Source organism: Otolemur garnettii, unplaced genomic scaffold (genome assembly GCF_000181295.1).
Source record: "Otolemur garnettii isolate 467f Iridium unplaced genomic scaffold, OtoGar3 scaffold00073, whole genome shotgun sequence".
NCBI lineage: Eukaryota > Metazoa > Chordata > Mammalia > Primates > Galagidae > Otolemur > Otolemur garnettii.
Window position 1 is genome coordinate 1,871,660 of NW_003852468.1, and position 23,984 is coordinate 1,895,643.

The 23,984-nt window shown below is 47.4% G+C and overlaps 1 protein-coding gene across 1 annotated transcript in view; it reads left to right on the forward strand.

Moving 5' to 3' along the window:
* The window catches only part of LOC100964574 (myomegalin), a 224,940-nt gene extending 201,187 nt beyond the window's left edge, over window positions 1-23,753 (forward strand). The window contains 16 exon segments of the mRNA XM_023515468.1: window positions 1,272-1,495; window positions 2,098-2,250; window positions 4,195-4,380; window positions 8,296-8,547; window positions 9,618-9,746; window positions 10,392-10,511; window positions 12,060-12,249; window positions 12,837-12,961; window positions 18,939-19,165; window positions 20,278-20,421; window positions 21,481-21,619; window positions 21,888-21,939; window positions 22,913-22,935; window positions 22,938-22,958; window positions 23,597-23,716; window positions 23,719-23,753. Coding sequence (XP_023371236.1) covers window positions 1,272-1,495; window positions 2,098-2,250; window positions 4,195-4,380; window positions 8,296-8,547; window positions 9,618-9,746; window positions 10,392-10,511; window positions 12,060-12,249; window positions 12,837-12,961; window positions 18,939-19,165; window positions 20,278-20,421; window positions 21,481-21,619; window positions 21,888-21,939; window positions 22,913-22,935; window positions 22,938-22,958; window positions 23,597-23,716; window positions 23,719-23,753 — 2,140 coding nt within the window.
* The last annotated feature ends 231 nt before the right edge of the window (window positions 23,754-23,984 follow it).

The following is a 23,984-nucleotide window of genomic DNA, read 5'->3' on the forward strand; positions in this document are numbered from 1 at the left end:
AGGAATTCATTTATTCATTGAACATCTCACTGTTATTTTTTAAACCAAGTTCTTTATTCCCTTTTGATATAATTCCATTGGCACCTTAATTCTCTAGGCTTGATAACCTGGAGGCAGTCTGACTGAACTAATGAAGCTTCAAGAACCTTCTGTACCCCAAGGGTTCTTCCCTGCTTTCCCCTTGTATGTTTAATGACCAGGGTGAGCTTTCTGCCAGGTTGGCCTGCCCCAGGTTGGGCTGACAGATAGTTTAATACTCATCCGATTTCCTTGGGGGAAAAGAATCAGATACCAGTACCAGGTGAAAGAGGCCTAGACAGCAGAGATCCTAGGAACCCATTAGGTGACAGTGCCTCAGGAACCCATTTTCAGTGAATTGCTATAATGCTTGATAAAATATGGGCTCAGAATCCGTGTAGCCACTAGTCTGAGCTTTCTGTGTCATGCTGTGGCTTAGACCACATATATGCTTCTAAAATATCTGTTTTTTTCTGGGTTTTTCTTTTTATTTCTATCCATCACAAAAACGTACATGGAGGCTGGGTGTGGTGGCTCACACCTGTAATCCCAGCGCTCTGGAAGGCTGAGGCAAGTGGATTGCTTGAGCTCAGAAGTTCAAGACCAGCCTGAGCAAGGGCAAGACCCCATCTCTACTAAAAGTAGAAAAAACTAGCCAGGCTTTGTGGTGGGTGCCTATAGTCTCAGCTACTCAAGAAGCTGTGGTAAGAGGATTGCTTGAGCCTAAGAGTTTGAGGTTGCTGTGAGCTATGACACCACAGCACTCTACCCAGGGTGACAGACTGAGACTCTGTCTCAAAAAACAAACAACTCTCTCCCAAACAAAGACATACATGGTCTGTACTTCATTTAACTACGTGATTCCACTTACATTCTTAGATGTTGAGACCGTGTTTGCTTTGTGTTTCTCAATGTTTTCCATTTTTGTACTTGTCTTGCTGGATAAGGTAATGAACTTCTCTGACTACCTTGCTCTAAGAACCACACTTTAAGCATCAGGGCTTTAAGAGGAGGGCCAGATTCACTAGTCCCCAGCATATTGTGCAGCCAGAGCACTGGGTAGCTCCATGTGTACCCCACCTACTTTCCACTCTTAATTGGAGATGAGTTATTTTGATTCTGCTTGGAGATGAGTTATTTAGGTTCTTCAGGCATGGTCCTCTTGGTTGATGGGCTTTTCTCATGCACCATAGTCAGGGCTGGTTGATCTGATGATCTTGTCTTCATCTGTTCCACCTACTTATCCCTACCAGGCTCAGCAGGGAGCTGCAGGAGAAGGAAAAAGTGATTGAGGTCCTGCAGGCCAAGCTGGATGCCCAGTCCCTCACGCCCCCCAGCAGCCGTGCCCTGTCTGACTCCCACCGCTCACCCAGCAGCACCTCCTTCCTGTCTGATGAGCTGGAAGCCTGCTCTGACATGGACATAGCCAGCGAGTACACACCCTATGAAGAGAAGAAACCTTCACCTGGTCACTCAGGTAGCCTCCCCCTTCTGAGTGGTACCGTTTAGTCTAGGCTGAGAGGAGATCTCGGGAACCAGGCCTTATAGCTCCACCTTGGTGTGTACCAGGCTGAACATGGCTCAGGGACCAAGTGCCAAGCACAGGCTCCAGTGGGTGGGGATCTTTGATCTGCTCCTGACCTTGCGCCTCACCTCCACAAGGCCACAGCGGGAAGAGTGAGATCATGGTGGACCTTCCCTCCCCGTGACTCTGTCTGACAGACCTCTTCCTGTAAGCCAGAGGACTCCTCCTTTAAGATCTCATCTCTCCTTCAGTGATCTTGCTACTTACAGTCTCTGAGCAGCACCCTTTAAGTATTTGAGGGTGTACAAAGGCACTGCTAGTCTTGCCTAACATTTTTGGAGGTGCCATTTTCATGGTTTCAGAGCTCCAAGTGCCACTATCACCCCTAAGGTAACTTGGCCTCACCAAAGAAACCATCTGCAAGCAAGAAAATGAACCCCGCTAATGGTGCCTGTGCTTGGTGCTTTCCCTGAAAGCAGAATCCAGCCCTGGTGCCCAGGATTCCAGTTCTCTATGGAACATCAAACATTTTCTTTCATTCATGGGTTTTATAGATTCCATCCATCATTCGAGTCATTCTGCTGTATTGTCTTCTAAACCATCAGCCACCAGTGTACCTCAGGGGGCTAAGGCCGAATCCAGCAGCAATCCCATCAGCTTTCCTGCTCCCCAGAACCCCCCCAAGGAGGCCGGCCAGGCCCATCCAGGTAGGCAACGGCCCATGGCAATCACTTCAGCCCCCTCCCTCAGCTGTCTGTTTGACTTTATGGATAAAGATTTGGACTGTGAGGGGCCTGTGTGCCTCAAATCCTAGACAGTATCAGGAGACCATCCTCATTTGCCAACTGGGTCTAATTTTTTGGTTTTAAATATTTTAGCAAATAAATAATCTACCACTTTTAATCAATAGTTAGCTAATCATTTTTAAATAAACAGTTTCATATTTTTTCTCTCATTTCACTCTGGGGAACAAGGAGGCAAATGGCTGTCTCAGGATTACAACAATCAGAGACAAAAAGGGAATTGACATCTACGGATCCTGTCCCTGTACATATCACCCATTCAGTCTGCACAGTGGACTGAGGCAGAGGGTGGTGCTGCTTACGTCATAGCTGTGGATGCTGAAGCACCCTCAGACAAGATTCTGCTCATAGTACATTACCCTTCATGGACTTACAAATGATTGACAGTCTTTGATATGTACGTTGTGCATACTTGGGGGCAGTAAAAGGGGTGCCCTCATTTATAGGCCCCAGCTTAGTTGCCGAGGGTAAACTGTTTGCACCCAGCTCTGTCCAGGGATGGAAAGGAAAGGGCGAGCCCTGTCTCCTTCCTGCCTCCCAGCGTAACTGGCTGGCTGCCCTCAGTGTGGCTCGTGGTGAGGTTGGAGTCCTGTAGAGGAGGTGCTCCCAGAAGGCAGAGTGCTCTCTTCTGCCACTCTCATCTTCCTGAGGGCAAGTCAGCCAAAATCTTAAGGAAGAGGAACTATCTTGACTCTTCCTCAGCCTGAGCTCAAAGTTTTAGAGCCAATGTGGGCAGCAACTGAACCCGGAGTCATGGGGGGAAAGCTGTTCACCCAGAGCTGTAGACTTTTGCTTAATAATTTAAATGTTTGGGGTTTAAATGGGGCAAATGGTCAAGGGTTTTAAAACTAGAATGCTACGTCATTTGGCAATGTAGGTGTCTTTGCAGCACTGATCTGGTGTGGTGTCAGTGTCATGGGGCAGGGATGTGTTTTAGAATGTAATTATTTAGAATGTAATTATTGTTTATAAGATTCTCCTCAAGTCAGTCTTGATTTCTGCTCCTTCTGTTGGTTACCTGCTTTCTATCTGTTTTTAAGGAAAGAGGAAACAAATTCAAATGCTAGAACTTCCCAGGATTTCTGAAGGCCTGTCTGTAGATGGGCTGCTGACAGATCACCTGGGAGATTTTTTAAAATGTAAATTTCCAAGCTCTGCTCCCAGAGTTTATAATTCTATAGATCTGAAGTGAGGCCTAAACAATCCTCATGTATCAAGAGCTTTTCCTATGTGATTCAAATGCCTTTGTGTGTAAGCCACTCCACCAAGGCCTCTGTTTTTAATTTGTGAATGAACCATTGATTTGGGCTTCTGAAGTGTGTTTCCATCAGAGCCATGAACTGCATGCACTAATGCAGTTCCTCACAGTGCCGTCCACTCCTTCCCTCCTCAGGATGGGTCCCGATGCTTTCAGACAGGGGTTGTAGGTACAGGGACAGTCTGCCTCAGGGCCAAGGACCAGGACGTGCTGGGGGCAGTACCCCATGGGCCCTTGAGAGCATGCAGGCACAGCCACTCTGACCCATCTATGCCCAGCCTTACTGTAGGTTGGGGCTCAACAATGCCACCTAACTTTCTGTAGCCAATGGTTTTCAAGGTAAACATAAAATATGTATATAGGACAGCTCTGCAGGGGAAGGGAGGGAGGGTCCAGCGAGGCCAGACTCTCGGGTAGCAATGACCATCCTTGGCTGTCTCAGCTGCCTCACAAGCTGAGTGAGATGCAAGTGATGGCCTGTCCTCGGGGTGAGTCTGGTCAGGATGGTTTTGCGCTCTCAATCTTTTGCCCATCTTTTTCTCTCTTTCTTTCAATGATATGTCATCTTCTCCCTAACTCTCTGTTTCCAGGCTTTCATTTCCACACCATGCCCAAGCTGGCTAGCCTTCCTCAGGCACCACTGCCCTCAGCTCTATCCAGTTTCCTGCCTTTCAGGCCCCCTGGCCCTCCCCTCCTTGGCTGCGGTGAGACACCGGTGGTCTCCTTGGCTGAGGCTCAACAGGAGCTACAGATGCTGCAGAAGCAGCTGGGAGAAAGTGAGCACTTCCTGCTGCATTTGTGTGCTTGACAGTGCGTCGCTCTGCATGGCTTGGGCTTGATGGCAGACATTAAAACAATACAGGGCTACACATGATGCATAGAGAAGTGAGAGAAAGCTCTGCGTGCTTTTTTTGGAAAGTGTATTTACTATTATCTTTCTGGTGTGTATGTGTCTCATCAGTTGACAGGTATAGATCTTCATGAGGCTCTAGACCTGGGGCTCACACCCTGCAGACAATACCACCCAGTGCACTCAATCCCTGCTGGTCTGATGAAATGCTTGCTGGTAGCAGGTGGGAGAAGGATTATGTACTTGGCCTTCACAGGACGAAGTGGCCATGAAAGAGATGGCCACATTCAGTGGGCTCCTTTGTGTGGCTGTTATATTCTGCTGGGAAATGCTTTTAATCAAGTTCAGTTCCTGACATCAGGTTGGGACAAAAAGGAGGTAGAGGGATTCAGAAGAGGAAGTGATCAGGTCTCTTCCCTATTGCACAAGGTCCAGCCCTTGTGGGACAGGCATGGGCAGCTTGATGTCTGGTTGTGAATTCTTTCCTTTGATTCCTAAACAGATTTGATCTCATGTGGTTACACAATGCAGAAAATGTGTACAGACATCTTTTAGAAAATGGTTTGCTATATTTATAGGCCGATGCCCCATCCTAAAAATTTATGTGATTACTTATAGCTTAGAAAAAAATAAGCAAAAAACAATTGCTTACATGTTGAATTTGCTCTGTAATAGTACCTTAAACAACAACTACTAGAAAGAAGTTTGAAATTATCTCAAAATCACTTTCTGTGCCTGTCAAGAAGTTTGGGTGAGCCAGAAATTGATGGCAGGGTCACCATGCCAAGGGCGTCCCATGACCCAAGACCATAGCCAGAACTTATATCTCTATCTTTTATAATTATTAATTTTTTTTCACTTTTTTCTTTGTCTTTTTCCCAAAAGACCATGTTGGCTTCAGATGTATACCTGTCCCTAAAGTCCTAAATGTCATCTGAACTAGCCTATTTCTTTTGTTAGCCCTGGAAATGGATATTCCGTCTGGTCTGCCCCCATTTTCACTCCCAGAACCAACTAGACCAAGACCATTTTCAGGAGAGTTTGTATATTCTGTGGGCAGTGAGGTCTAACAGTATCCTGTCTACCAGCTTTACACAAGCACAAATTTTAGGGCTTACCTAGCAACATGGACCGGTTCTTACTTGAGCCTCACAAAACTCCTGTGCAGTAGACAGACAAAGCTAGTAGCTCAGGGAAGTGAAATTACTTGTTCAAGAGAGTTGGGCTTGAATCTGGTCTTCTGCTTTAGGTTCCATGTTTCCATTATACCTTTTCCACTTAGGATGGTTTTGTTACCACCCTGCTTAGAGTGTGGGGCTGAGCTCAGCTAAACAAAACTCTGGAAATCCCTTGCAACACTCTTTTCTCTCGTTAGAGATTAGTCAAAGGTGCTAGTGTTTCTGACCTAAAAGTTGTTGCTTTAGTAGTTCTGGTACCAACAGTTGGTGGGTAACAAATGCCAAAAGGCAAGAGCATTCTGTATTTCTTTCCCTTGCCTCCTTTCCCTCTCTCTGTCCACACTTCTCAACTTGTCTTTGTCAAAAAAGAAGGATGGAAGGAGCGTGTTGATGAGAGTTGAGTTGGAATCACATCAAGTTTGAGGCCATTGACCAGAGTTTGGATGGTCTCAGCCTTGGTGAGGAAGATTGTAGGCCTTTCTTTTCCCACCTGAAGACAGGATCCTCTCCAAGGGACCATTGCTGACCAGCGCTCATTGTTTGCTTTGAACTGATTTTCCATGTGGACAGTGGTGCATGGTGGCGTCTCAGGTCTCTGTGGGGCTGAGGTTTCCTTGTGTAAGGGTCTGTGTGGTGTCTTTGCATGGTTTAGGGCATGTGCTCTGTATCTTGTGGCCGGGGTGACTGGAACATGAGAATGTTATGATAGACTTGGAGCCTCCCAAGACCTTGATGAAAAAGTAAACAGACTCATCTACAGCCATCGATTTTCCCATTTGTCCTGTGTTGGGGTAAGGTTGAAGGGGGTGTGAAAGAGGTAGGAAAGTGTATCTTCATTGAACTCCTATTTAAATGTGGGTACTTAAAAAGTTTTTTTTGTTTTTGTTTTTTTGAGACAGAGTCTCACTTTGTTGCCCCTGGTAGAGTACTGTGGCCTCATATCTCACAGCAAGTTCAAATTCTTGGGCTCAAGAGATTCTCTTGCCTCTGAGCCTCCTGAGTAGCTGGGACTATAGGCACCTGCCACAATGCCTGGCTATTTTAAGCAAGATGGGGTCTCACTCTTGCACAGGCTGGTCTTGAACCTGTGAGCTCAGGCAATCTCCCTGCCTTGGCCTCCCAGAGTGCTGGGATTACAGGTGTGAGCCACCATGTTCTGTGGTGCTTAAGTTTTTTTTTTTTTTTTTGAGACAGAGCCTCAAGCTGTCCCCCTGGGTAGAGTGCCGTGGCTTTACAGCTCACAGCAACCTCCAACTCCTGGCCTCAAGCGAGTCTCCTGCCTCCGCCTCCCAAGTAGCTGGGACCACAGGCGCCCGCCACAACGCCCGGCCATTTTCTGGTTGCAGCCGTCATTGTTGTTTTGGCGGGTCCGGGCTGGGGATTCGAACCCGCCACCCTAGGTGTACGTGGCTGGCGCCTCAGCCGGTTGAGCTATAGGCGCCAAGCCGGTGCTTAAGTTTTTAATCTCCCTTTTTAAATCCCAGTGATCCAAATAAACATCTAGTATTTTGCAGACTGGAACAGGAGAGACCCATGACAATCCTTCTCAAACTTTGCTGCCTGTTAGGATCACCTGGAGTGGTTCTAAAACATCTATTGCTCCACAGCTCAAGATGTATCTCATGCCAGTTAAGGCAAAATCTCTTGGGGTCCAAGTATATTTTTTTACATTTTCTTAGATGATTCCAGTGTGTAGCCAAATATGGCAATCAGATTTACAAACAGGGACAAAAACTGGCAAGTGGCAATTGCATTGCCCCTCCAAGGCGTCTGGCTCGGTGAGAGGAAACAGTGACCTCCCTCCCGTTTGCTGAAGTGGAGTGGCTGTCGGTTCTGCTGCCCATGTCTATAATCCCTGGAGGAAATCAGACTTTTGAACTTTTCACTATGGCTTTGCCCACCTCTCCCTGTCTCCCTCATGCTGGATTTCTTTTTACGAAGACCCTTAAGATAGGGCTTAAGGGAAGGCCCTATGACTCTAGAGAATCTATGAAAGCCTAAAGAATGAAGGGCCCGCCCTCCTTGGAATAGTGTTCAGTGATTCTTTAGACACAAGTGATAACGTTTTCATTTAGCAACGCCTCAAGTCATGTTGATTGGGGTTGTCTGACGTAGATCTTTCTCCAAACTAGCAAAAAGTTCTTTAGTCTGGAGGAATTGGAGTCACCACATCTAGCTGAATTTCATGTCTCCCTTCGCCTCCAAAAACCCCAAAGGAGAAATAGAAATATTGGCGGGTTGGTGTCTGGGGAATGCTAGTACTCACAGCAAACAGATGTTCCTGCTCATAGGTAAGCTTAGCCGTATATCCCATCGCACTCTTGACTCCTAACTTTGGGGGTGAGTCCTACCTTGGAACTTCTTTTGGACTCTGTCATGAGGATTTTTAGTAGGATGCAGGAGTGGGGCTCCTGGACATTTCCTTTGTGTGCACTGGTGACCTTCAGCTTCTTCATCCATCTTCTGCCTTGTGTGTCTCATGCCAGGAACTAGAAAGGGAAGTGCTGTAGGCTCTAGGCAGGGGTCTTCGTCTGATTGGTGTCCCCACTGCCCTGGGATCCCTGACGTCCTCCTGCCCCTTTTCAGTCTCCTTCCTCAGCACTCACACTCAGACCTTCCCTTCTCACACCCTCTTTGTTTCTCACTCAAATTTCTCTGTCCAGGTGTCAGCACTGTCCCTCCTGCTTCCCCAGCCACAATGCCAAGCAGCCACTTGGAAACCGGCTCTTCCCACTACCTCAACCCTGTCCAGCCCCAATCTCCTCCGAGGGACACCCTGGAACTGGGCAGAATCCTGGAGCCTGGGTACCTGGGCAGCAGTGGCCAGTGGGGCATGATGAGGCCTCAGAAGGGGAGTGTGTCTGGGGACCTGTCCTCCGGCTCCTCTGTGTGCCAGCTTAACTCTAAACCCACAGGTAAAGCACAAAGCTGAGAGGGGCCACCCTTGAAGGGAAACCTCCCTCACAGTCTATGCCTGTACCACACGGGCAAGGCTATTTTCCTTCCTCCTCTAGTCCCTGGTCACAGAATTCATCTAAAATGAAAGGACTGTATCAGAGTGCTATCCCTTCTAAGCATGCCCTTTGTTCTCCTTGCCTCGGGCCTGTGCGCTGTGCACCCTGACCTCTTCACAGCACACTCTCGTGGACCCTTCTAGAACACCAGGCACAGGCACTCACAGGGACCCTTTTCCATCAGTCAGGAGTTGTTAGAGGAAGGGACACAGCTCCCCCATCCTGCTCATGTATCTTGTACTCAAAACCCAACCACTGCAAGTGGAGCAGTGTGGCTGAGGCTGTGAGTGCTGGGATGCAGCTCAGGTCCTAAAGGAAGGCGATTGTAATTTTCAGAAAAAGACTGAGCCCAAAGCAGAACAGTGCAGGTGGTGTAGCCCCTTGTCAGCATCCCTCCCGTTGCTCTTTTCTACCCTTTTTTCTTTCTTTAGGGAACTCCTTCCTCCTCTTTTACCCACCCTCAGATCCCCAGCTCCGTGCAGGCCATTTTTCCTTCCTATTAAATTAAAAGTGACTTGGGGGGAGCATTGTCAGTCAGGACCCACATAGGATAGGTGTGAGGTCATGCACCTGTACGCAGGCCTTCTCCTTTACTGAGGGTGGGAGGAGGAGGGGACTCTCCTTGTCAACAATGCTTGGTCATGTAGCAGTGAGAATAAAGACATCAGAACACAGGTAGAGTGAGACCTTCCCTGTCACGGAGTTTGGCTACTTTTAAAAAACATGTGGAATTCTATTTCACTATGAGAAGACCCCTGTGTGGGAGCTGGCCTGTGGGGTTTCCTTCGCAAGGGGCAGTCCTGTTTTTAAACTAGATTGCAGTTCCCTGGGTGCCTGTGCAGGACGAGGCAGCCGGCAGAGGCTAATGGTGTGTAGGGGTTTTGCTGAGAGGTCGCTGGCTGAGCCCTACCCCCAGTAACTGAGATTCTCCATCTCTCACCTCTTTCCACATCCTGGTGGGATGGCTGCAGGCACTGACCTGCTGGAAGAGCATCTTGGTGAAATCCGGAACCTGCGCCAGCGCCTGGAGGAGTCCATCTGCGTCAAGGACTGGCTGCGGGAGCAGCTGACGCCCTGGCTCAGCTCTGCTGCCCGCGGAGGTAGGAGAGGCCTGGGTTCCTCCTTCCAGCTGTATTTAGGAGCTTCTGAAGGGAGGCCACGTGCAGAGCTTCGCAGATTTCAAAGCATTTGATGTGCTTCACTTCACTTGCTCCTTACAAATAGTCCAGCACGAGTGGGGGAGAGTGCTGTGAGCCCTACTTTACGGGCATGTCTGAGGTTAGAGGATAACGTTCCTCAAGGCAGGACCAGGTCTGCGCCCAGAGTCATCTGACCCCTTAGCAGGTCCTTCCTCGGCCTGCGCACTGCCTGCTGCTCCTGGTGCCATTGTCCTGCGAGTGGCCAGTGGTAGGACCAGTTCTGCGGTGGTCTTCCTGTCCCTCCTAGGGTTAGGACCTATTGCTAAGGTGGCCTTCCTCCCTATACCCTGCTGAACTACTGTCACCGAGAGGCCAACCCTTCCACCTGTTGTTGCCCTGTCTACACCACAGCAGCTGCTATTTAGAAGGAAAGAGCCTCCTGTACCACTGAGGTCATGGCACATGATAGAAAGAATCCACGCTTTCTTTAGCCGCAGGCTATGAGTCCCCAGGGTTTTCCACTGTGTTGGGACAGTATCTTTGTGAGATACAGAATGGGATGTTTTTGGAAGCATCTGTTGCCCTAATGTGTACTTTCAGGGACAGGATCCACCTCTAACATCTACAGTCAGGTCCCAGAGTCCATTCCTCAGCTTTTCAATGAGTACAGAGCCCTCAGTGAAGAAAACCGAAGCCTTCAGGCTCAGCTGAGTCACGTTTCCAGAGGTGGGTGGTCAAAACCTGCAAACCACGGTCAATTCTAGATCCCTCTCTTCCCTGCTCATACTACTCACAATTGGGAAAGCAGAGAGAAGAAGGTACAGATAACAGGTCTACACAGATCCACTGATCTAAAATTCCAATAACTATTTTCAGTCTACAAAGGGCTGCTTCCTCAGAGGTCTCAACTGTGGGCCTCAGACCTCCAGCTCCAGCAGGGAATAACTCCAGGAAATCCATCACTTCTATGCAAACCCATCTGCGTGTATCCAGAGTCACTTGCTATCACGCAGGATACCAGTTTACTATCTATTCTATCTCCTCTCATGCACAGCTGATTTGGAATAACGAAAGGAAGGAATATGAGTACCTATATTCCCTCTCAAGTTCCTACAGACTTTGCTGCAGTTAAAGTCCCCTGGTCCTGCTTTGCCACCTCTCCTCCTGCCCCCCACATCCATGCACACAGGACTCGTGTGACTCTGTGTTGGAAGACGCCTTAAGTGGATCAAATCAATGTATTATTAATAACACATTATTTTAGTTACAAATATCTATTGAACAGCCATAAAAGATTGGGACTAGTATCCAAAAGGATTAAGCCCAGAATGAAAGAATGCTTGTAGGAAAGGAAAAAGACACCAAGAGATATTTCCAAATTAACTACCTCAGAGCAAGAAGACTCAAGAGGAAAGGTCATTGCTTGGGGAAGATAACAAAAGTTAAGAAAGCAGGCAGTTCCGCTAATCCCTCATTGCCTGCTCCAGGAAAATGGAGCAGACCTGACAGTAAGAAGACAGTTAGAGATCAAATGAGGGCCATTGCCAGGTTCAGTCCACCCCAGAGCACTGACCTCGCCTGCAACCTTCTCCTCAGAGTCCCTGTCAGTAATCTTAGGGGACCTGTGAGTATCAGAGACGTGCTACCAGTCCATAAAAGAACAAATGTCCCCATTTTCAAAATTATGAAAATGATATATTCTAAAAAATCTTTTTTTTTTTTTTTTTTTTTTTGAGATGGATGCTCACTCCGTCTCCTTCGGTAGAGTGCTATGGTGTTATAGCAACCTCCAACTCTTTGGGTTCAAGTGATCCTCTTGCCTCAGTTTTTCTATTTTTAGTACAGACAGGGTCTTGCTCTTGCTCAGGCTGGTCTTGAACTCCTGAGCTCAGGAAGTACCCCACCCCCACCCCCGCCTCAGCCTCCCAGAGCACTGGGACGCAGGCCTGAGCCACTGTACCTGGCCCTGCAAAGAAATCTTGATGTTGATCTTTGTCAACATCAAATGGGTCAGTGAACAGATGGTATATGGGACTCAGAAAATGGTAGTGTTAGAAACCAGTGTGCTTTCTCTAAGAGTGAGGTAGGCCAGACTGAGGGGAGTGAAGGGCATTGCCAAGAAAGAGGTGCTCTGTTCCTCGTGGTTTGTGGGACAGTGAGACGGACTCTCTTTGTCCACCCACACAGGACCCTCCTTCCCTACCCTCAGTTCTGCATGTCAGGACGAAGATGCTTGGCCCTGTGAAGTAAATACTCCTGTGTTCTGCTCCCCAGAGCGCTCCCAGGAAGCAGAAAGCCTGAGGGAGGCTCTGCTCTCCTCACGATGCCGGCTTCAAGAGCTGGAGAAGGAGCTAGAACACCAGAAAGTGGAAAGGCAGCAGCTTTTGGAAGACTTGCGGGAGAAACAGCAAGAGATCTTGCATTTCAGGGAGGAACGGCTATCTCTCCAGGAAAATGACTCCAGGTAAGAAGGGACCCGTTAATAAAGAAGCTGGCCCCATTTTTACATTGAAGAAGGGATATTGGTTAGTGTATTCTTTTGGAAACCCCAATTTCCCTTCTGCTATTCCTGATTTAGGGGTAGCTTTGAGCAGAAGGAAGGACTTCTCTGGAGTGTCTTTTTCACTCCAAAGTGAAGAGAGTAAATCCCTGTTACAGAAGGCTTCAGCATTTCAGGGACTGGAGAAAGAACGTTTCTCCAGTTAGATATAGGACATTGGTCACACCATGACTGAGGAAGCTTCTGTACTAGCCATGAAGCTTTTTCCCAACACAAGCCCTGTAACTGCCTGTCACTGTGAAAAAGCCCTGGGGGAACAGTAAGAGGACTGCTGGTGTCGCTGTCCTGCTCCTGGCTAATGGAGCTAATGTTATGCCTTCAAGCAAGTGACTTTCCTCCTCCCAGCCTGTTTCCACATCTATAAAGTTAAAGTGATGGTCTTCATGACCCCCCAAGTTGACTTCTGGGGGGTTGGCTCCCACCTGATTGTCCCAGTGTGACCGAGAGGCCCCACCACCTCCGTGGGCCCTTGCCTCCCTCTCCCCCGCCAGGCTGCAGCACAAGCTGGCTCTCCTGCAGCAGCAGTGTGAAGAGAAGCAGCAGCTCTTCCAGTCCCTCCAGTCGGAGCTGCAGATCTACAAGGCGCTTTATGGCAATTCCAAGAAGGGGCTGACAGGTATGTGCTCTGCACCCCCTGCCGTGCGCGCTCTGCCCTTGCTTGAGGTGGGGGTGAGGCCTTGCTTCTGGGAGTTACACAGGTCATGGCAATCTTCAGAGTTCTGTCCCAGAAATCCCCCAGTCAGGCCAGGGCTCCTGATAAGAAGAAAGTGGAGCTGTCATACCCAGAATCAAAGGTGAGATGTTGGTGATGTGAGCAAGATCCAGTCTGAACATCCTTTACAAGAGTAAACTTGACCACTTAGATGGCCAAAGACAAGGTAGTCACATGTCTAGATTATAGCTTTATTTTTTTTAGAGAGATAATGTCTCTCTCTCTTGCCCAGGTTGGAGTGCAGTGCTGTGATTATAGCTCGCTCAAACTCCTAGGCTCCAGTCATCCTCTAGCCTTGGCCTCCTGAGTAGCTAGGACTATAGATGTGTACCACCATGCCTGGATAATTGTTCTTATTTTTTGTAAGGTTGGTCTGGAACTCCTGGCCTCAAACAATTCTCCTGCCTCAGCCTCCCAAAGTGCTAGAATTATAGGTGTAAGCCACTACACCTGGCTATTTTTTTTTTAAAGCAAAGAATTATCCTAATGATATCTTCATTTAAAAAGGTATTTAATATTGTAACTAATACATACTGTCAACCCATATCACTAATGTAGCAGGCTAATGCACTCTGACTGACCCTTTCCCTCATGGGAAAAGATAAGAAAACAAAAAACATTATAGAAATACCAGTACTAGGACCTAAATTTCAATCCTAGGCTTAAATGTTAAGTGTACTTAATGCATTTTGTACCTGCTGAAATAATAATCTAGTATTTGAGAATCTTGGTATACTTCTCCATCTTTCTTAGAATGAAGAGGGTATTTGAAGCATAATGTTAATCCATCACAGTCAATGTGATGAAATTTAGCAAAGATAGAAAAACAAAAATCCTGAGCTTGATTAAAAATATCAGTGGCAAAAATACAGGATGGAGGGTTTGGCTCTGTAGCTGTTCACGGACATGAGGGTGGGGAGTTTGGCAGAAACATGTTTCGCCAAGTAAGTTGAGGCCAAGGGAGCTAGAAAAGCCAGTTCAGCCTGTGATCACAGGAGCGCGTGGTGTCCACACGTGGAGACCATGTCTGAACTTTGCTCAACTGAAGGCGCCATCTGTACCAGAGCATTGACACTCCAAGGAGCACAAGGAGGGCAGAGATCATAATGGTGTGAGACCAGAAACCTCGAACTGGTTAAAGAAGCTAAAACATTTTAGGCTTTGAAATGTTCATGAGAAGATGAAAACTGGCTCCAAATATTTGAAGAACTTTTAGGTGAAGAAGAACTGATGTGTTTCGTGTCCTTTTTGACATGACTGAGCAAAGGGAGAAGGGCAGTGGAATTTAGATTAGCATTTTTACTATTCAGGCAAATTTTATTTTCATAAAACTTGATTTAATTTCCTAAGTTGTTAAAGCGAGGGGGAACTAGAACTTGAAGACATTTAGGGGAGTCTTCAGGCTAACAGAACAGCTTAACACAAAATCATGATGTGTGTCAGGTCAGTGGGGAGACCAGCATGCCCACGGGGGAAGCTTGGGACCAGGGGTGAGAAGCCAGGCTGGGGGAGCAGAGAGTGGCCAGCATTCAGATAGCCTAGAAGTCAGGGTAAAAGTTTACATCTATGTAGTTGGCAATGAAAAGAAGTATTTTCTATTTCAAGCAAAGAAGTGCATGATGAAAACAGAACTTTAAGATGCTAAGTCTTGCAGTACATGCTGGAGTTGGGAGACTTTAGGATCCAGGAAACCTGCTGGATGAGTCTGTGATGGTCTGGGGCATTAAGAGGTGAGAGTCTACAACAAGGTGCTCCTAGGAAGATAAACGGGTTTGGATAGATGAGAAAAATTTAGTGAGCGTTTGGATTTAGGAAGAGAGGTAGGAACATCGTGGAACTCTGGACACAATTCAAGCATTTTTGGATAGATTATTTGCCAAAGCCTCTGAAACCACTTCATCCTGAACTACTGCCCTCTTGTGCTCTCCTCCTAGTTTGCGGGTCTTTTAGGACTCATTTCAAAGCTACTACCACCAAAGCTCCACAATCCCATATCTTTAATCCCCCAATCCAGTAAGATCGCTGAAGTGAAAGCTTTTTGTTTTGTGGAGACAGTCTCACTCTGTTGCCCTGGCTGGAGTGCCATGGTGTCATAGCTCACAGCAGCCTCAAACTCGTGTGCTCAAGTGATCCTCCTGCCTCAGCCTCCCAGCAGCTGGGACTATAGGCACTCACCATAACGCCCAGCTAGTTTTTCTATTTTTAGTAGAGATAGTGTTTTGCTCAGGTTTGTCTCAAACTCCTAAGCTCAAGTGACCACCCCCCCACCCCCACCCTTGGCTTCCCAAGAGCTCTAGGATTATGGGCATAAGCCACTGCTCCTGGCCAAAAAGCTTTTTCATATGCTCATTTGTTGACTACCTAACTGAACTTATGGGAGGATATTATAGTCTTTATCTACTTAATGAAAATATTCACATAGCTCATTGCAGAAATAATGATGTGTTTGATTAACAGCCATACATGTAATATGTGGTATATGCACCCTGCTGCCTTGCTAAGAACCAGAACAAATCCTACCTTTTGAAACACATTTGGCCTTAAAATTTTCAGATAAAGGATTGTGGCCTTGTGGAGTATTTCTTAGATCTCTTCATCCCCAGTACAAAGAAGTAGACTATATGTAGTAAATGGAGGTAAAGAAAAAACATGGAAAAATTGAAAAATTCATGTAGTTGCCCCTCCTCCCATAGAAATGGAAGGGTAAAATTGACAGTGGGGAATATGTGACAGAGGGAATGGCCTGGGGAAAAAAAATGACAAAAATTTTAAAGAAAAGTTCACATAATTGTGATTGCTGATCAGAGACACCTGCCTGCCATACATTCTTAGTACGCTCCCAAAAGGCCTCCTCTTTCTCTTTGAATTCTGAGTGCAAAGGCCATCAGATCTCCTTCTCCCTCACTCTCTGCCTTCCTGTAGCTCCATGCTGACCATCAGCCTTAGAGGACTCGGCCTTTAGCTACAGGCCTAAGGTTACTGGGGAGATGAGTACCAGCCTTGTCCCCGTCCTCCAGCCAAATGCCCTGCAGGTGCATGTGAGAACGTGTGTGCTGTCCCAGCGTGCCCCAGCCCCACACGGGAGTGGGGACGTCGTTATCAGGGACTGTGTTGCATGAGAATCTGGGATTACAGTACTTGGTGGAAAGGAAAGTCACAGTGGAGTGTTCTGATGGACACGTGCTTGGGAATACTTGGGTCAGTGCTACCAGCCCCATCCAGGCCATCCACCTGGATGCCTGTCACCAAATCCCTTTGGGCAGTGACTTGAGCCACCTGGTGACAGAGATTCAGGCTCTGAGAGGGCAGCTGGCTGAGAGCATTCAGGTGAACAATGGTCTGTGCCTCCAGCTGCAGCACCACCTGGAGGTGGGCGCTGTCCAGGCCAGCCTCAGACCCACCCCCACTCACCAGAACTTCCCAGCCACTGCGGACCCTGGAAGCAATCAGCTGGTCCTCCAAGGGAGGAAGGGAAAGGGACTTAGGAAGCCTTGGCCAGTGAGAGATGACCAGAAGGTCTGTGGTAGAAGGGGCAGTCTGTCTCCCTCATGCTCCTTAGGTTCAGGCTGAGGTTGGAGGTGCTCAAATGTGGCACCCCGCATGGGAACGTGGGGCTCAGATCAGATGGGCTCCCTCTACAGCAGTGATTTTCAACCTCAGCCACAAGAGAATCTTAGGTGTGAAATGAAGATTTTTAAAGACCATTAATTAAATTATTTTTGAAAGAAGTTCAAAGCACAGTAAATATATTGTTTTATTGTCTTTTTACTCTTTTTTTCTGATCAACATAATTTAAGTGTGCTACCGAAGCTTAACTGTAGATTCAAGTGTGCCATGAGATAAAAAAGGTTGAAAAATGCTGCTCTGGATTCTGAGTTTGTCTTTATAGATTGTTTTGCTTTGGTCAAGGTGTTCAAACTCTCAGATGTTTAAGCTTTAATTTCCTTATCTTTAAGGTGGGAATAATAATATATATACACTGTGTATATTTATTTTGAGCATTAAGTGAAATAATTTGCCAGTGCCTGGTGCCCAATAAGAATTGCTCAATAATTAGCAGCCATATAGTCATAGGATGCTATTTCCTTACATTTGCATAATAGTGCTTTAATATTTACCAAGTGTTTTCAAATATCTAATTTCACCTGAAGTAGAACAGATTCTGCTATCTCTGTATTTCACATGAGCAAACTTAGACGTTGAGATGCTAATGGACAAGCTGGGGTTTACAGGACACAGAGCCAGGCTCAGAGCCATCTTGACTTTCAGTCTGTGTCCCTTCCTCCTTCCTGTGCTCTCACTATTGCTGACCTTCCAAGATTCTGGAGTCTGGCTCCCCTTTCCTTCACACATGGGGAACTCAGTGTGTGGCAAAAATTCCCTGTCCCTAAGGAAACCAGGGCTCTGAGGAAGCGCTGCCGGTGTCTTGGCCATTAAGTAAAAAAAAGTGAAACTGCCAAGCACAGCCCCGGGGGGCCTAAGAGCTGCTCAGCTTGGTCCAGTAGAGAGACACTTTGCTCCCCGCAGGGAGCTGTGATGTCTGTAGTGTTCAGCTGTCCTCCTCCCCTTCCCTCTGGCTTCCAACTCCACTGAGTTCCACTGCTTCTCTTCCTCCTGCACCCAGAGGCCTGAGCTGGAGAGCAGCCTCTGAGCCCCACTTGCTGGGCAGGCCCTCCCTTCCATCTTCGTCTTCATGACATTCTCCGACTCCTCCATGCAGGGCTGCTTCCAGGCCTCCAGCAGGGCAGCTGTAATCCACTGAGTCTTAGGCCTTTTGTCTCTGAAGACTCAAGTTTTTCCACTCTTACATCATCAGAATGGTGACTAGAACATTGAGTTTAACCCCCTAGGAAACCATTCCTTCTTTGAGTCAGCATTTTAACAAATCCACTGGATATGCTTATGTATATTTCTGTCTCGTTACGAAGCGTTACATGAGACACTATATACAGACTATATTCAAACCTGGGCTTATAAAAATATACCCAATAATTGCTCAGACTAGAAGCTGATTTCTCATGAAACCCTTCAATTAAGAGAATATCTCTTTGTTTTGAAGAATGGAAACACACAGAGCTAAGCGACGTGGTTATTGCTTTTGCTTGTGGTGTGTGGGTAATTATGTAAGAGGTGAGTCCTGCTGCCTCAGGGCCTAGGCAGTGAAGACCAGGCTGCACGTGTGTGGGGTGTGCAGCACCATCAGGGCTCCTGAAAACTGTGGTTGTCTCCACTCCCTAGACCCAGCTGCTTCCCCGCCAGTCCGGGACGTTGGCATGAATTCTCCAGCCGTGGTCTTCCCCAGTTCTTCTTCCTCTGCTCCTGGCTCAGAAACTGCCACATTCAACAGGACAGATGGTAAATATTATTAAAGAGCTCACAGGCTAAAGATGCAAAGTTATTAATGCAAAGAACACTGGGTTGCCAATAGACCCATTATATTTACTCAGAGATTCTTCTCTGCACGCCCCGGGCCTTTAGCCCTCCTCACTGCACCTGCTGTGGCTGCCTGTCTTGCCATTACCCATCTGCCTGTTCTGTTTGTGCTTCCTGGAAGTTACTCTCCCTGTTCTTGGGAATGCTGCTGTATTTACTTGATTTCCTGTGTCTTCTCTACCCAGAAACTTATTAGTTATATTTGTTCTCCTTGTTTCATTTGTCAATAAGGAAAAAATTTGTCTCCTGGAAAGTTTGTCATTATGAGATGATGCAAGAAATATTATAAAAATATAGAACCCAAAATATCTCTCTGGACTTCATGCCACCCTTGTGCATTCCAAAGCTTCCTTTCTCCTTTCTCTTCCTATTCTTTCGGATTGAAGTGAGCTAAGGATATCATGATGAGTAACAGTGGGTTCTGCTTTGTTGTGGTTTTCTTTTTCAGGCCTGAGTGTGGATACTTCTCCAGGAATGAAGAGCTCTCCCAAGTTGGAGGGCGATGCTACTGATGGCTCCTTTGCCAACAAGCACGGCCGGCATGTCATTGGCCACATTGATGACTACACTGCCCTAGGACAGCAGATTGGGGAGGGCAAAGTGCTGGTGAAAAAGATAGCGTCTCTTGTGAGGCCATCGTGTAACTTCCCCGGCCTTGAAGCTCAGGGCACAGAGGTAATCACACCTGTAGCTTTAGGCATACTCTTTCTTTGTGCCCTTTCTTGCTTTGACTTAGCTCCTTCTCCTGCTATTTTTCTTCATTCTTTACATCTCTTGACCGCTGAGGATACCTCTTCCGTTTATAGCAGGCAAGCCCTTTCTTCTTTGTCTCGTTTTTGCTATAAGTTCTGCTCTGTTCCAGACTGGACATTTCCCCTTGACTCACTGAAGAGCCCCTGTAGTCTTACTGCCAACATGAGTAGAGCATTTGTTAAACATAATACACATGGCACTGTACAGAACTCACTTTGGTAGCTTATGATCTGTTGTAGTCACCCAGGCACTTGGCCATCTGTAAGCAGAATAAAATCAACCAGATGAACAGGAATGGAGGGATTTGCAGGTGTGGGAGCTTGGTGGCCATGGATTTCCTAGTGCTGTCAGCATAATATCTCACAGTGCTTCTCTGTTGGGAGAGACCAAGCACCAGGGGCTGTGCTAACAAAGATGATGGAGACCCATGAGTGCAGGGGGACAGCTGTGCCTCTAAGGATCCCTCACAGGAAAGGTCAAGAAATGAGCTGCAGGCACAATGTGAGAAGGTGTCATCTGTGTTATGAGGGCATGAATGCAGAAGTGGTCATTTATCACAGGCAAGGAAGGTGACAGGTTCACAGGATGTAGCGGGGGGATGAGTTTTAGAGCCTCGTCGATTCTCCAGGCAGAGGAGGCCGTTCCTGGTAAAGGAAGCAGCATCTTGGTCCTTGGAGTTGCAAATGGCTAAACAAGTGTTTCTTAGATTTGAGCAGACCCAAGTCTCACTGTATAGCCCTGGGTAGAGTACTGACTGTGGTGTCATAGTTCACAGCAACCTCAAATTCTTGGGCTCGAGTGGTTTTCTTGCCTCAGCCTCCTGAGTAGCTGGCAGTACAGGCACCTGTCACAATGCTTAGTCTTTCTATTTTTAGTACAAGCAGAGTCTCCCTCTTGCTCAGGCTGGTCTTGAACTCCTGGGCTCAAGTGATCTATCTGCCTCAGCCTCCCAGAAAGGATTAGGTGTGAGCCACTGCCGCCGGCCAAATCTCCCCATTCCAATGATATCCACGGTTCCCTCCACTTTTCCCCAGGTCCTGGGCAGAACAAGCATCCCTGAGCTTCTGAGCAGTGCCAATGCCCTACACCAGACCCTGGAGGAGTCAGCTTCCCTCCTCACCATGTTCTGGAGAGCAGCCCTGCCAAGCACCCACAGGCCCGTGCTGCCCAGCAAGGTGGTAAGATGCTAGCATCCTTTCCTGATTCAAACCCAGCTCTCTTGCTCCTCAATATTGTTCTGTCTCCTCATCCCCATAGCTTCTTAGATCAGGAGTCACATAGTGAGTTGGGATAGTTAGGACCTTTGGGGAATGTCTCTGGAAGGGGACCTCTGATCCATGGTGGCAGCTTTCATTGAATCTCCGACAACATCCTTCCTCCTCTTACCTCCAGACCCTGGATAAGAAAACAGAGAGGAAGAGGAAGGGATATGGAGGAGGCAGAGACACAGTAGCCCTGGTAATCAATATATGTTCAGTTTCTTTACCTGTATGAAGTTTGGCTGAGCTGAAATTTGGGAGTATGTCAAAGCTTCAGATCTGCACAAATGACTACAGAGTACCTTGACATGGTGAGCTTCCATTAGGCACTCCAGGACCCTGGCATATCATTTAAGTCTGCACATCTGGCCAGGCCTGGGGAAAGCCAGCCACCTCTCAGATCCATCAGCTCTCAGGCTGGCTCTGGTCAGCAGAACCTTGGGTAGTCAGGTTTCAGGATCTCAAGAGTTCTAGCTTCAGATCAATGTTGCTGATACCTTTTGGGCCCCAACTGTGCTAATTTCAGGGAGAAGGTACTTTGTCATCTTCATGTTGGCACAAATAGTCACAAACTTACACAAACTTTCCCTGGATCAGACCTGTGTCCTCAGATGTAACATTCCTGAGCTCCCAAGTCTCACTTGTGATAGGGGAGGGACAGAATTAATGTCAGTGCTAAAACTGAGGTCTTGTTCACAGTTGGGAGCTCAAGCCAGCTTGTAGCCAGGCTCTCTTCAGCAGTAGGCATGTTGGCCTGCGCTAGTCTGCATGGGTGTCCAGGTCCTCTATGTTCCTTCCCAACGGCCCCATCCTAAACTGTCCTCGGCTAGAGGGTTCTCAAGGCCTTAATGGTGGGAAGCAAGGCCACAGATGGGCAAGAAGGTCATGGAAAACCCTACATAGAATTAGAAAGATCCCCGAGACACAGGGTGCTTCAGGTTTTCTGACTATTGATGAGAGCCTGTTCCTCTTTCCCAGGGAGAAGCAACAGAAAGAGAACTTCTGGAGCTGAGAACCAAAGTATCTAACCAGGAAAGGCTCCTTCAGAGCACAGTTGAGCGTCTGAAGACTGCCACCCAGCAGGAGAAGAGCATGGAGCAGTTCATCGTCAGCCAGTGTAGGTGGCCCCAGGCCAGAAACGGAGAGGAAAGGGGGGTCTCCAGATGCCCCCGTCCTGCTACAGATGAACAATGACCAGAGAGGTGTGGGGATGTCCCTGAACGTCCTGGACCATCAGAAATTGTGGATGTAGAGGGAGGGGAAGACGGGGAGCAGCAAGAGTCCCCTGCTGGTAGAAATGCTGATAGAAATGCTTTAGAACGCAGGCTCCCAGGGAGGGGCCTGCTGGTAATCTGTTCTGTGGGGCTGTTTTGTTGTCGTTTCAGTGACCAGGACATATGATGTTTTGAAGAAGGCAAAGACTAATTTGAAGGGAAGGAAACCACTACACCAGTCAGAGGCATGGAGCCTGCCCCCAACCCATCACCAGCTGTCATCAGAGTCTGTAGGGGACCCTTGTCCCAGAGAAGACTATGGGTCAGCCTGCAGGATGGCAGGTCCGCAGTGAGTGGCCTGCGGGCTTCATCCCCATCACCCTCCCAGCCAATCAGCTCTCACGTCGTCGTCTCTCCTTTTCACTCCAACGTTCACTCTTTTATGCCAAGTCAGGGAGTCTGGAGAGTGCAAGTCAGTCAACCCTGGAGGTCAGCAGGCATGTGGGGGTCTGCCTCTGCATCAGCTCTTGGTAAAGGGGTCTCAAAGCCAGTTTATGTGTTCTGTGTTCCCTATATTTCTTTATGAAAAAACAAAAGCAAGATGCAATCTAATAAATGGATTTCACTGCACACTCCTGAGTTGAAAACAGCAATTTGATTTTGATGTATCTTTTTCTTTAAGTAACATGATGAAAGAGATCTGTTGGGTCTTATTGATCTAAAAGAATTTAATAATAAATATTATCTACATTTACTTAAAACATTAAATGTTAAGCATCCCCTCAGAACTTAACAAAAACTTGAGGTGTACTAAATGGCTTAAAAATCAGAAACTATGTCAGCTAATGTGCACAATGTAAGGATATACGGCAGAACTACAATTTGGACTTTACCTAATGCAAACAATGTAATGTAATTGTTTGTACCCTCATGTTAATCTGAAACTTAAAAAAAGAAAATAAAAGAGAGAGAAAAATCAAAAACCATTTAGCCTAAACTTTCAAGCTTTGCCATGAGCAACTGAACATATTCCTAGGGATGGTCCTAAATTGTAACATGAGGGAACGTTGATCCTCCTAGTGTGAAAATGACTTGCGCAGTGATTTAACTTAATATTTTGTTTGTTTGGGTTTTCTGCTAATTCCCTTTTGTTCTTCTCTGGTGACTCCTTTCCTTCCTGAGCCTCTTTAGAACAACACTTACAAGATTGCCTCTGTAAAGCCTATTCCTGTCCCAGCAAAGGTAACCCAACAGTCTCTGGTACCGCCAGCCCACAGTGTGGAAGCTGCTTTTGATTGTTGAAAAGGGCCCAAGCCCTGGGTCCTAATCCCAGGCTATCACTAACTGGCGTGTGGCTTTGGCTGGCTCTTAGTCTCTGTAAGACTTCTGCCCCTTATCTGGAAAAGGGGGGCTGGAAGCAGATGATTTCTGAGGTCCCTGATGACTTGGCCCCTCCTGATCCTCACAAAGGTTGCTGGGACCCAAGCATAACAGGTGACGTCTCTGCAAAGTGTGCTCTTCTTCCTACAGCAGGCCTTTTCTGTATGCATGCATTTCACGTCGAGCACTTATTTTTCTGGGAGAGGGCAAAGACCTTCATTTTTGCTGAGACATAGTGACTTGAGCAGGGAACTGGCCCCTAAAATCTGACCACCCGGTGTGCAGTGATTCCCAGCACACAGGGAGGTGGGAGGCTTTTCCTCTACCTGGGGCATCAGCTGTTCTTCCAGACTGCAGTGCATGCCCTTAGTTCATTCTGTTAGCTGGCTCTCACCGTGCTCTCAGCTTGGTCACCACGTACCTCTCACTCCAGCCTCAGGTACCTATGAGCAGGGCCTGACAATACACAGTGATTTGGTTTGTTTTATTTTTGTCTGCAGGTGAAATTCCTAAGGGCTCTGCTGTGCACTCCAGCCTTGTGACCCTTGCCTTCCATGGAACCATGGAGGAACCATGTAAGAAGCCCAGCCACTGCAGATCCTTAAAACAGCAGGAAGGATGGCCTGTTCCCCTTTTGTGCAGCTACCCATCTGCTGAGGAAAATATTCCTCCAAACCTCACTTCTCCAAACCTGGAGGGTCCAGAAGAGGGAGTCAGAGATATGTCCTGGTGAGACTGATGGGAAGGCAGTTACAGAGTGCCATTAGCCAAGGTCTGCTTGGCCCAGCCTACACAAAAAGTATAGTTTGCATAGAGCTTTTCGTGAAACTGCTTCTAAATAGCCCCAGTGGCTTGGGAACTAGCAACCGTACAATTCTCACCTCATCA